Below are 12745 nucleotides of genomic sequence, written 5' to 3'. Positions count from 1 at the left end.
CGGTTCGTTCGTATCGACGCGCCTTTTGCCTTTCCTTACATCTTATCAACATGGTTGCATATATATTTGAATTGAATGAATCGATGCCTTTTTGAATTTATCGATGCCCTCAAATCAAGCGGTGCTTTTTTCTAAATATATATATATATATATATATATATATATATATATATATATATATATATAATCTTCCTATACTAATAAATAAAAATATTTTTGTACACGTGTCACTCTCTGGTGACTCCTCTCTTTTAATAATAGTATTACATATTAATTTTATACACAAAATATAATATAATTTTAATTAATATAGTTAGAGATAAACGTCTAAATTCAAATTTAATTAATAATTATCTATAACAAATATAACTGTATCAAATAATATAATAAATATAATATTATTTAATATAGTTAGAGATCAAACGTATAATTTCAAATTTAATTAATAGTAAATTACTTTTGAGTCTCTATGTTTTAATGGTTTTGACCACTTAAATGCAAAATAAATAAGTTTAACACATTGAGTCTCTAACCGCTCATTCACACCCTCTGTAAAAAATTCAAAAAATCTTTTGTAAGGTTGAGTTCTCTAACACTACTAGAAAATTAGGCAATAGCCACCAAAATTTGCAACCGAAAGAAAATGGTAGCAAAATCAGTTACCATTTTTCAACCAAAATATTATTGGTAGCAACTACATCTCAAATATCCAAAATAATAAAAATTTATATAATACGGTTGTAAAATGGTGACAAATATGTAAAAATATAACGTTTTATTGAAGTTGCCACGGCTTTTTGACGTCAATTCAGCTTGCAACCGTCACATGGTCACAAATTAGTGAAAAAAATTAAGCGGAAATATCAAAATTGCCCAAAATTTAAGCGTGAATATCAATTAAGCAGATCTAGGGTTTTGATGCTGAAGTCTAGTCTGCTCCCCAAAATCACTAGAACTATAAACTTCTCTCCCCCATCATTGATCGAATCATCCTCCGCTCAACCATCACCGATGGAATCATCCTCCGCTCCACCTCACTGTCAACGACGTCCCCTGAATCACATGGCAACGATTTCACACCGTCCGTTCGCACCACCACTCCGTCACCGGAACACTCGCAGTCATCACCGGCCACTCGTTTCAAGCCCTTAGGTAACCTTTCTCTTCAACTCATTGAAAAGCCTGCATCTTGTATAAGACTGGTTTGAACACAAATTGTAAGTCAAATATTATCCTAAACTTTCAAAATTAGTTCAAGTACTAATATGTGTGACGTTGAATAGTAACGTAAATCTGTGCAAATTGGGGGAAATGAAAGTATAAGATGTTCCCGTAAGTGTGTAAAGAGGTTAAATCATACCAAACCTAGGTTTTTAGAGAAGAACCCTAGCTTATTAAAGTGGCCGATTTGGGTTAAAAGATGAGCTGGTGTGATTAATTGACACCATAAGTGCGATGTACTAGCAACTTCAATGGACAATAGGAACCATAATTCGTTAAGAAATTAAACTTCTTCATATACGATTAAGATGTATGTGAGCATGATAGAAGCTTGAAACCATTAGGCGATCATGAATTAAATCTGAAATTTTATGAAAGAATGATGAAGTGTGCAAGTGAAATTATTCCACTCTTACATATTGGAATAACTTACATTTTTAATCATGTAATGGTTTATTCTGAAAACAAAGTAGGTTGTTTTATAACTTATTATCTTGTACACATTAAGTGTTTGATGAAATGCCAAAATGGTTTTAAGTTAAATAATAAGGATAGGTGAAACTCGTGGAAGTTGGAACTTATGGAGTCATTATTGGTAAATGGAGACTAAATAAGTTTTAACCATAATCAAAATGAAAAGAAGAGGTAATGCAATGGTTTTTTTTCATCTTGAACTTGAGTATAGATATATCAAAAGTTTGACTTAAGGAAGAGCTGGCTAGCTGGGGGAATTTTAGAGGCGAGGAATCCTACATGCTAATGTAAGTGCTTCTACACTTTAGTTACATTATTAAATGTCACTTAAATGGTTATTAATATTATTGTGTGTGTATAATTGGGATACATATTTTTGTTGAATCAAAGTGCTATTACATTTACATAGTGGAATACAAACGGTAGTGTTATAATATTGTTGATATGACAACATGAAGTTGAGTTATGTTTTTAATGCTTAATTATAAATCAAGATACTTATATAACCAATAGGATTGAAACTATAATTTGAGCTATAAAATGAAGAGTGAGCTGGATATTTCAATTGGGAATTGAACTAGAATGAGTTTGACTTTTCTCTAAAATACATGTTGCTAGTAGTCATAAGCAGGACCAAGAACAATATCCTTGTTGTTGATCTGGGCAAAACATTTTTTTATTTCGTATCCACTTTGCTACTGCTATTATATTGTGTGCAAATGTACTTTATTTGTGTTGACCCGTTATTCAACCTGCATATCTGGCCTTTTGGTCGCAGCTTTTAGGGTTGTATAGAATTGCTCTTGCTGGTTACCTTTGTATGTATTTAAACCAGCATAACTGGCTTCTTCTTTTTTTGGTTGTAGCTATTACACTGTATAGATATATTTTTTTTGCTGATTGATCTGCATTACAGCCAGTAGGTTCATCGCTTGGGTCGCTATTTGTCTCTTTATCTTAAGAAATCACTTTTTTTTAATAAGTGGTGATTTCATTTGGGTAAGGTGGCTATAATATGTGGCGTTTGGTTTCTCATAATTCTGAGGTTAAATTCCATGACAGCCCTTATTTTTTCTACTTCTTAGTGTTCATTGCTGCCCTAACAAAAAAGAGAACTAGTTTATATTATGCCAAATTGCATGGGGTAAAACGGTAAACTAGTCATTTTAGTAACTTGAAATCACAAGAGTTTTGTTAACTTTAAGAAAAATACAAACTAAAAATGTACATGTTTTCGTAACTTACGAGCTCACTTATTGTGTCGGCTATAGATATCACTGACTCCAAGCTCATGCTTCCTAACTTCGATATTAATATGACATGACACAAAAACCCGACACGAACCTAACACTAAACGCGGGTTTCGGTTTAGTCTAAACGGGTTCGGATGGGTTTAATGTTGAACCTGCGAACCCGTTTAAGTAAAGGGTTGGGTTCATGTCGAACCCATCAGGTTGGCGGGTTAACCCGTTTACTTATTTATATTATATTTAGTTTTTTAAATGTGTTGTTGGCAGTGATATACATTTGTATTTTTTTTGTTGTATAATTCTAAATTTAACATATTATTCTGCTAAAAAAAATTCGGGTTAAACGGGTTGTGTGCGGATCAACCCGTGAATATCCGTGTTGTGTTTGGTTTCATGTGTCTAACCCGATTTTCATGTATATTGTGTTAAACTAAGGTTAATGGTTGTATTTTAATTCATCTTAGGCTCTTAGAGCATTCACATCCAATCCATCAAATTATACATACATTCCACTAAAAAACAACTCATATATCAATATATTTCCACTAAAAACAAATACTTTTTCTCTCTCCTTTCAATTAAATAATATTATCATTACCTTTTTCTCTCACTCCCACTCACAACCACTTTCAAAATATATTAAAAAATTATAACGGGTGAACAGTGTCCCCCCAAATATACAGATGAACAGTAACATTTTCTCTCTCCTCTACTCACAACCACTTTTTATACCCTTTATAAAATAAAAACCCCTCCTCACATAATTTGATGGTTAGGATGTGAATGCTCTTATTCTACAGTTTCCAACAAATGGTAAGTGGTGAAAATGTTGGAAGTCGACACAAGCTAATGATATCATGACTATGGAAGTCTGTAACAGATGTACAAGATCCATTGTGAAGCGACCGTTTTTCATTTTTCATCTACTGGTATGGTTTAGTTTCAATGTCAAAAGAATCCTTGTAAGTTGTTGGTTTGTTTGACCTCAAAATTCAAACTTGATCATTTTTCATCTACTGGTGTGGTTTAGTTTATTTTTGAACAACCAAATGCAACTCTTGGATCATGTATGCAGCTGGTCAATAACTTATTAAGACCTGCTATCAACAACCAACAGATTCTCTCCGAGTCTATTTCATTACTGGTAAGAATCTTTCTTGATTCTTACTGATATAGACAAAAAAGGGTGCGATTAGTCTTGAGAAATTGAGTCAGGTATGTTTATTCATATACTTTTCTTAAATTTTTGTTTTTTTTATTTCATATAACTATGTGAATCACAATTGTATTTTGTTTTCTTTGCAACCAACTTGACCCATTATTACTTTTCGTTAATTCTGATTTCTTGATTCTGTTTATTGGTTTTTTTGTAGATTGAAAAGTTGAACTTAGTTATCAAGGAGCTCGTTAAGGAAAAAGACGAAGAAAAAGAAAGGTTCAATGGAATTATTGCGGGGTTGTTGGCTGATAAAGAAAAAGATAAGGTGGATAAAGATGCTATGCTTGATAGGATGTCACAAATTGAAGCTATGTTAACAGCTACAGTTCGAAGATAGGCTATAAACACTTGATTTTGAATGTTTAGATGTTTATCTTATTAGGATAATTTTAGTTATTCTATGTTTTAGTTGGTATTTTTATATGCTTTTGAAAACGAGATGTTTTATATAATTTTGTGATTTTATTAGACTTTTTTTATATTATTTGTAGTTTTATTGATATGTAATTTTGATGAAAATAGTAGGGAGAAAAAAAAATCTGAATTAAAAACCAAAATTTCAAACCAAACCAATATCAAATGGTAGCAAATGTAAAAAAAATGGTGGCTAAATGGTGGTAATATCGGTGGCTAAATGGTATCAAATGTAAAAAATGGTGGCTAAATGGTAGTAATATCGGTGGCTAAATGATATCAAAACTTGCAAATTGTGTAAAAAATGGTGGCTAAATGGTGGCAATATTGGTGGCTAAATGTGCAAAAACCATGGCTAAATGGTGGCAATATCAGTGGCTAAATGGTATGAAAATGCGTCACAACTTGGTGGCAAATAAGGTGGAGCGTATAGCAAACATGAAGTGGTGACAAATAATTTTGACCAATTTTATGGTGGTAAAAATAAGGTAGCAAAATATAAAATGGTGACTATTTGGTGGCAATAGGGCAATTGACACGGGCGTTTTTTTTACCGTATTTTTGGTGGCAAACTGGTGACAACAAGGAAATTGCTACCATTTTGTAACAAAAAATTACATGACAAAAACCATGTTTTCTAGTAGTGTAAGTTCTCACAACTCGTAGAAGTTTTCATTTTACGCTAACCATATATATCTGTTAAGATAAAATATATTATTTGGATATAAACAATAATTACTAATAAAATATCAAATCACATGTACAAGTAACGAAAATATATAAGTTCTTTTGGTTTACTAATTTATCTAAATAAGCCATTTCATTAGTAAGTTTATATACAAGTTTTTAAAATTTACATTTTTCGTCATTCAACCCGTGTAATACACGGGGTTGTAAGCTAGTAATATAATATAATATAATATAATATAATATAATATAATATAATATAATATAATATAATATAATATAATATAATATAATATAATATAATATAATATAATATAATATAATATAATATAATATAATATAATAAAAGTGTGTGTCTTTTTGACAAATGGGACATAACCAAGTTCCTAATTGTATAAGAGTATAATATAATATAATATAAATCTTTAAATAAAAGTGGCCTTGTTGAAAAACTGGTCTTTTGTCCGTTACCCTGGACAAAAAACAGAATAGCTATAAATTAATAAACCGAAAACCAGACCAATTACTATTGGTTTGGGCCGATTTTGACGGGTCACAGTTTGGGTGAAAAGATTTTTGCTCAGCCTGAGCTACATTTTGATGGAACATATTATCTTATTCATCACATGGGCTTACATAGCGAACACAACTACCAATTTGCTTAAAAATTACACCAACTTTTTTCAAAGGTGGCAGGCGGCTACCCCTTAGTCTCTACTTCGGCCTGCCCGTGACCATGCATTAATTCCTATGTAATCCCTAAAATGAAACTTCTATGGTATACAGATTCTAAGTCAAAAAAGTCTGATGCCGAGACAGAAAAAGAAGTAGACAGAGATGCTGTTGCAGCGGAAACAATAACTGTTCAAGAAGGCACAAATTCAATAGAAATAACGGTGGATCAAGGCATTGTTCCAATAGAAACCGATACAAAAAGTGAAGATAAGCAAAATCCTGAAAACAGCCTCAATGATTTTAATGAAAGAAGATACTATGAGGCTCAGTTACGTTATTCCCTTATAATGGGGGAATGGTCACGTGTAGAATCTATTTTAGAAAGATATAAAGACATGAAAACAGAAGCATTGAGCACTGATGGTAGCACGATCCTTCACATTGCTGTTGGAAGAGGTCAAAATGATTTCCTTAAAAGATTGTGTTCTTCTATAACTGACGAACAACTACTTCACCAGAGACAGAATGATGGAAGCACTGCGCTTCACATTGCTGCGATGGTTGGGAACAAAGATGCAACTGAACTCCTAGTTAAAAAGAACTGGCGTATATTACAAATTGAGGACTGGTATGGTAAACAAGCATTGCATAAAGCTTTTGAAAATAGACATCTTGATACCATTAGATATTTGCTGAAAGCTGCTTATGATGCCGCCACAACCGAGTTGCAAAAATATTTAGTCGGCTATATTCACACTGATGATGAATACGGGGTCGACCTTCTTGTTAGTGCTATTTCGGCAAAACAATACAGTAAGTAGGCAATAAATAACATACACTGATTAGAATGGTGTCATTTTATTATTTATGCTTGCAGGTTTTGCATTAGAACTGGTGGAAAAGTTTCCTATGTTTGCTTCAAAAAAGGATGATGTACTGGTGGCTATCGCTAGAACCTTTCCCAGTGAGCTAGACCATTGGGAAACACTTGTATATCCTCCTAGTATGTTTCTCATGTATTATAAACATTTTCATTTGTTAATCTTTTTTTTTATTTTGTTCTAAGGATTATTGATTGTGGTTCTTTATTTAAGATTTGATCAATATTTTGGAAGCATTGCGTGACACAGCATTTGGGATTCTTTACTTTTTGGTGTGGCCTGCACTCGCCGTATGGGATTATATAAAAGGATCATCAATTTGTACTTTCCTATATAATTTGGTAATACTAACAGGTAAACATAAGTACATAATTTAAGAATTTATTGTAAAATGTATGTATGAGAAAAATGTCTAGATAATCTTTTTAGTTTGTTGAAATTTCACTTATAATTTTTACCTTTTTAAAATTACAGCCTTAGTCCCTAACAGTTGTATACTTGTTTTTTGATAGTCCCTAACATTGATAGGGGTTAGTTTTTAGTGTTAAGGAGTTGTAAAATGTTTTAAATACCTTACTAAAATAACTTAAACATAAAAGAAACATAATTAAAGTTTATTTAATTAATTGGAGCCCATTTAACTAATTTTTTATAATAGTAAGGGTATTTAGGTCATTTCCCACTCACTTAACAACAAAAGTTAACCTTCGTCAAGACTATAATTTTAGAAAGATGGAGACTGTAGGTGAAATTTCCCCAAATCACAATAACTAACCGAACATTTTTCTCATGTACGTATTTGAACTAAACGTGAGTTGTATTTTTCTCTAATAAACCATTTTCTACTTATGCAGTACCAGCATGGCTTGCATCGTTCTTTTTATTAGTATGCTCCGTCATTTTGATCGTTTGTTTCATATTCTTCTTCTTGTATTCTCTTTGGTGGAAGGGCGCAAAGATACTATGTGAATACAGTCCTTGCCAATTTACTTCTTAAATTTATCTTTTTTACAAGTTTACAATCTTCTCTAATTAATAAATTTCCGAATTTCAGTTGTACCTATTAAGTGAATAGATGAAAAAAGAAGGGATCTAAACGAAGCCAGAAGAGTTCTAGGCCTTGTCTGTATAGAAATAGGCAAGTTGGAGAACGCTAGTAGTGATCCTTTTTCCCGACCAATTATTGAGGCTGCATGTCAAAATGCTTATCATGTTGTTAGGGAGATTTTATATCATTCTTCACGTGCGGGACTTCAGAGTACAGATAAAAATGGGCATGACATTATTCAGTTAGCAATAATAAACCGTTCGGAAAAAATCTACAACCTTTTGTATGATATTGGAGAACGAAGGAATGTTTATAGAACATGCAAAGATTCTTGTGGAAACAATATTTTGCACTTGGCTGGAAAATTGGCGCCATCAAGTGTATTAAATCGGAGAACAGGTGCAGCATTACAACTTCAACGAGAGCTTCAATGGTTTCAGGTACATTATAATTTAATTACCAGTTAATCATACCTAATTTACTATGTTATTTTCTAGTACAATAGCCAAGTTCAATTAATTTTACAGGAAGTGGAGAAATTTGTGTTTCCTTCATGTACTACTCAAGAGAACATTGATAAGGAGACGCCATATAAGGTTTTCACAAGGGAACACAAGGATTTACTAAAGGAAGGAGAACAGTGGATGAAAACCACAGCAGAGTCATGTAGTATCACTGCTGCACTTATTGTCACAATTGTATTTGCAGCTGCAATTACCGTACCAGGTGGAAGCAATCAAGAAAAGGGGACCCCATTGTTTAAAAGTAAAGTTGCATTCATTATATTTGCTATAGCAGATGCAATCTCGCTATTTGCATCCAGTACAGCACTACTAGTGTTTTTGTCTATCCTAACAACACGTTTTGCAGAAAAAGACTTTCTAGTCAGTTTGCCTAGGAGATTGTTTATTGGAATTTTCTCCTTATTACTCTCTACCATAACCATGATGGTAGCATTCAGTGCAACCTTATTCCTTGTCTTTTGTGATAATAAACCATGGATGCTTGCTCCAATATGTGGATTAGCTTTCATCCCTATTGCCTTTTTTGTTAGTCTGCAATTCCCACTCATGGTGGATCTTTTAAGGTCGACTTATTCATCCATATTTGGTGCACAAAGGGAAAGTACTAATCTCCGTATATTAGTCAATAGAATACTTGAAAAGCTGGGAGTTTGGTTTGCACGGTAGAAGTGTGATAAGATACAGATTGTACTATTGAACATTATGATAGTATTGTGTATTCAAAGTGTTTGTTATTGTTATATGTTGGCTTCAACCACTTTATTTTTGCATATTTAGAAAAAAAATATGATTTAAGGATTTTATTCAAAATATAATATATGTTGTAGTATTCTTGCGGACGAATATGTGAAGATGAGTCGGTGGGTATTTTTGTTTTGTTTATTTATAAAAGTAAGGGTAAAAATGACTAACTTGTTTTTTAACGGCTAAAGAAGCTATTTATTCAAAACAAACCTACCTAGCAAGTGGCAAAGAAAGGAAAACAGACATCACTACATGTCCAAATTAACCCCTGTAAACCTGTTCCAACTATCTAAAGTTAAGCCTTGCAACTGTAACACCTCGGAGATTTGTGTCGAATTATATGATGACACGAGTTCGTTAAACTCTCAATTATGCCACGTTGTTTGGCGAGAGGGACCAAATGTGTGAAATTTAAGGAAGAATGTTGTGGAAGACTATAAGTGTTAACATGCCAAACTTTTGGCCTCTGAGTAACACTTACGGACCGTAAGCCGTATCTGCTTACGGACCGTATGATATAATGTTTATCGCACCTGGCAAGCGATTATGGGCCGCAAGGCATTAGTCCTTATGATCCGTAAGGAGTACAAAAACCAGGGGCGCTGAGTGGCTTACGGACCGTAAGCCTAAAGCTCATATGGTCCCTAAGGACTGTATCTTGGCAGATTTTGTTTGGGAGCCAAGGCATTCTACCAAGCTGCCACCTTTCTCGCATTTTGCCACCATGTAGTAGCTCTTGACAGCTCATTAACACCTTCTATGATCTTAGAAAACCCCTAGACACTTGTCTTGATCATATGCATCCCTTCCCACTATAAATAACAAGCTAATCTTGCACTTTTCTTTGCTCATTCCTCACTTTCTTCCTCTAACACTCTTGGAGCTGCTTCCTGACTTAAGGAGGCCTCCCTCTGAGTTCATCTTTCATCTAGGATCAGAAGTATGTGTTCCTACTCTGCTCATTTCGTTTTATAGGCTAGTAATTAGCCGAAATTCAAGCAAATTGACTTTTTTCTTTGACTTTCGGTTAAGACCATTATGGTCTAGCCATTGTTCGAATCGAATGTTGATACGTGATCATAATAAGATAGGTGTTAATCCCTTAAAAGGGCACCTATTAGAAATCACGCTAAGTTGCTCAAATGATGGGTCAAAGTTATGTTTAATAAAAAGTCAAAAACGCATTTTCGGAAAACTTATAAACTGAACTTATAAATATTTAAACTCACGTTTTTAACTCCATATCAGTTGGTAAATTTTATTAGAACATGTCTAAGCATGTTCAGCCCGTCATTTCCAGCTTATACATCGGTTCGCAACCGAAAGTCAAGAAGTATGACTTCTACTTTGACTTTCAATTTTGACCCGAATTAGCCATCTTAGCTACTGAATTAGAGTTGCCTTATGATCATATTTATGTGTAGGATAACCCTCTGTGGTTATACTACTTGATCATAATCAGTTGTTGGGTTTTTACACAAATTCCCATATTAAGCCATATTTTGCCGAAAATGCCCTTTTGGTAAATAACTTATTTTAAACTATGATGAACATATAATTTGCATAACCTACTGACTTGGTAATATAATTATAATGTTTTGGCATATTGAACTTGTTTATGACTCATCCGATCACCCGATACCGCCTATGCGCGTATGGTTAGTATATGTAACTTAGTTAACGTAAGTTAACCGAATTGGGTCAAACTCTTTCAATTTCTTTCAAATTCTGGAATGTAATTATGTTTACCCATATTATACAAGTCTTAGTACTTTCGAGAGTCAAAACTACATTCTATCCGGTCACCACTTAATCTAGCATACCGTATGTTTTCATTATTTTTAAGTTAACCCGTCCAAGTCTATGACTTGAATAGGACCCGTTAACATTCTAATTGGTTATTAGACCAGTCCTTCAAGACTAGGGCATCTAGTAGATTGCAACCTTGCTAAGTTATTGTTATATCGGCGGTGCTTATATTTTGTCTTGGATTGTAAGACTTTTAAGCCAGGTAAATACCGTTACCCTATTTTCCCTATACAGGCTTGGGATACGGTATATCATTACCGCATGGTCGGGTATGGGATCAATGACCTATGTGTCAGGAATCCAAATAATCCGTTTTAAATCGTATTGGTTGATAACTTAAACATTGGGGGGTTAATGTGGCCATGTCCTGGATATCATTGGCTCATTTAATTGCAAATAACCATGACCTAAGCACGGGTGTAGGCATACACCTGACAGATGTTAATGCTAAGTTATAGTATTTTTATAACCCAATACGGGTTTGCCCAATAAGGGTAATAAAGTGGCGTGTCGGTTAATCGTGATCTCGGCATAGTTTTCGGGACCCATATGTATTAACAAGCATGTAAAACTGATAACATGAGAAATAGTTTATCCCAAGTTATTTATGAAAATATGTATAGCATTGTGTACATGAAAAAGATTTTGAAATATTTTCAAAATGTCTCGGTTATTTGTATTTACCAGTGAAAACTGACGTATCTTCAAACGACTAAGCGCAGGTTGCAAGGATACGTAAATAGGCTGAAAGTTGCCCGGTAAATGCTTAAGAGGAATTTGCAACTCCTTACATTGAAGCCTAGTAGTCTGCTAACATAGTCATTTTGTTATTTTCGATCTGCCTTTGGATTTTTATACACTTTCCGTCTATATAATTATTTTGGAACATTAGGACATTTTAATTTGTAATAGTATTTTAATTCCCAAGACTTTCATTGTGTTATTTGTATATCTGTATCAATCTAGTCATGTACCCCAAGTCCGGGCCCACCGGGAAATATAGGGTGTGACAGGTTGGTATATGGTATATTATTACCGCATGGTCAGGTATATGATCAATGAGCTATATGTCAGGAATCCAAATAATCCGTTTTAAATCATATTGCTTGATAACTTAAACATTGGGGGTTAATGTTGCCATGTCCTGGATATCCTCAGCTTATTTAATTGCAAATGGCCACGACCTAAGCACGAGGTGTAGGTATACACCTGACAGATGCTAATGCTATGTTAAAATATTTTTATAACCCAATACGTGTTTGCCCAATAAGGGTAATAAAGTGGCGTGTCGGTTAATCATGATCTCGGCATATTCGGGCCCCATATGTATTGTCAAGCATGTAAAACTGATAACATGAGAAATAGTTTATCCCAAGTTATTTATGAAAATATGTGTACCATTATGTACATGAAAATGATTTTGAAGTATTTTCAAAATGTGTCGGTTATTTGTATTTACCAGTGAAAACTAACGTATCTTCAAAAGACTAAGCGCAGGTTGCAAGGAGACGTAAATAGGCATGAAGTTGCCCAATAAATGCTTAAGAGGAATTTACAACTCCATGCATTGAAGCCTAGTAGTCTACTTACATAGTCATTTGTTATTTTCGATCCGCTTGTGGATCTTTATACACTTTCCATTTGTATAATTATTTTGGAACATTCGGACATTTTAATTTGTAATAGTATTCTAATTCCCAAGACTTCTGCTGTGTTATTTGTGTATCTATATCCATCTAGTCACGTACCCCAAGTCCTGGCCTGCCAGGAAATACAGGGTGTGTTTGGTTGGTATCAAA

The 12745-nt window shown here is 33.6% G+C and overlaps 1 protein-coding gene and 1 long non-coding RNA gene across 5 annotated transcripts; both read left to right on the top strand.

The window, feature by feature from the left end:
- Positions 1 to 572: 572 nt before the first annotated feature.
- Positions 573 to 4648, top strand: LOC110877433. Of its 4 annotated transcripts, XR_002557041.2 has the most exons (4): positions 747 to 1152; positions 1907 to 1982; positions 3746 to 4160; positions 4319 to 4648. It is a non-coding gene; the product is annotated as an uncharacterized LOC110877433 (long non-coding RNA). The 4 variants fall into 4 exon arrangements; XR_004866914.1 differs by having other exon boundaries at positions 573 to 1152; positions 1907 to 4160; XR_002557040.2 differs by having other exon boundaries at positions 754 to 1152; positions 3746 to 4632.
- Positions 4649 to 6029: 1381 nt separating this feature from the next.
- On the top strand, positions 6030 to 9059 carry LOC110875518. Its single transcript, XM_022123713.2, has 5 exons — positions 6030 to 6753; positions 6818 to 6943; positions 7035 to 7175; positions 7897 to 8309; positions 8397 to 9059. Exons 1-5 carry the CDS (start codon positions 6030 to 6032, stop codon positions 9057 to 9059), a joined length of 2067 nt encoding a protein of 688 aa, XP_021979405.2.
- Positions 9060 to 12745: the final 3686 nt, after the last annotated feature.

Source organism: Helianthus annuus, chromosome 9 (assembly GCF_002127325.2).
Source record: "Helianthus annuus cultivar XRQ/B chromosome 9, HanXRQr2.0-SUNRISE, whole genome shotgun sequence".
In the NCBI taxonomy this organism is placed as follows: domain Eukaryota; kingdom Viridiplantae; phylum Streptophyta; class Magnoliopsida; order Asterales; family Asteraceae; genus Helianthus; species Helianthus annuus.
This window is presented reverse-complemented; position numbering and strand designations above follow the sequence as displayed.

Excerpts from the sequence above, each read along its gene's own strand:
- LOC110875518 (XM_022123713.2), top strand. The coding sequence starts at position 6,030 with ATGAAACTTCTATGGTATACAGATTCTAAGTCAAAAAAGTCTGATGCC. Across the intron at positions 7,176-7,896 it reads TAATTTGGTAATACTAACAG|ATGAAAAAAGAAGGGATCTA; the intron begins GTAAACATAAGT and ends TTAAGTGAATAG. Across the intron at positions 8,310-8,396 it reads GAGAGCTTCAATGGTTTCAG|GAAGTGGAGAAATTTGTGTT; the intron begins GTACATTATAAT and ends TTAATTTTACAG.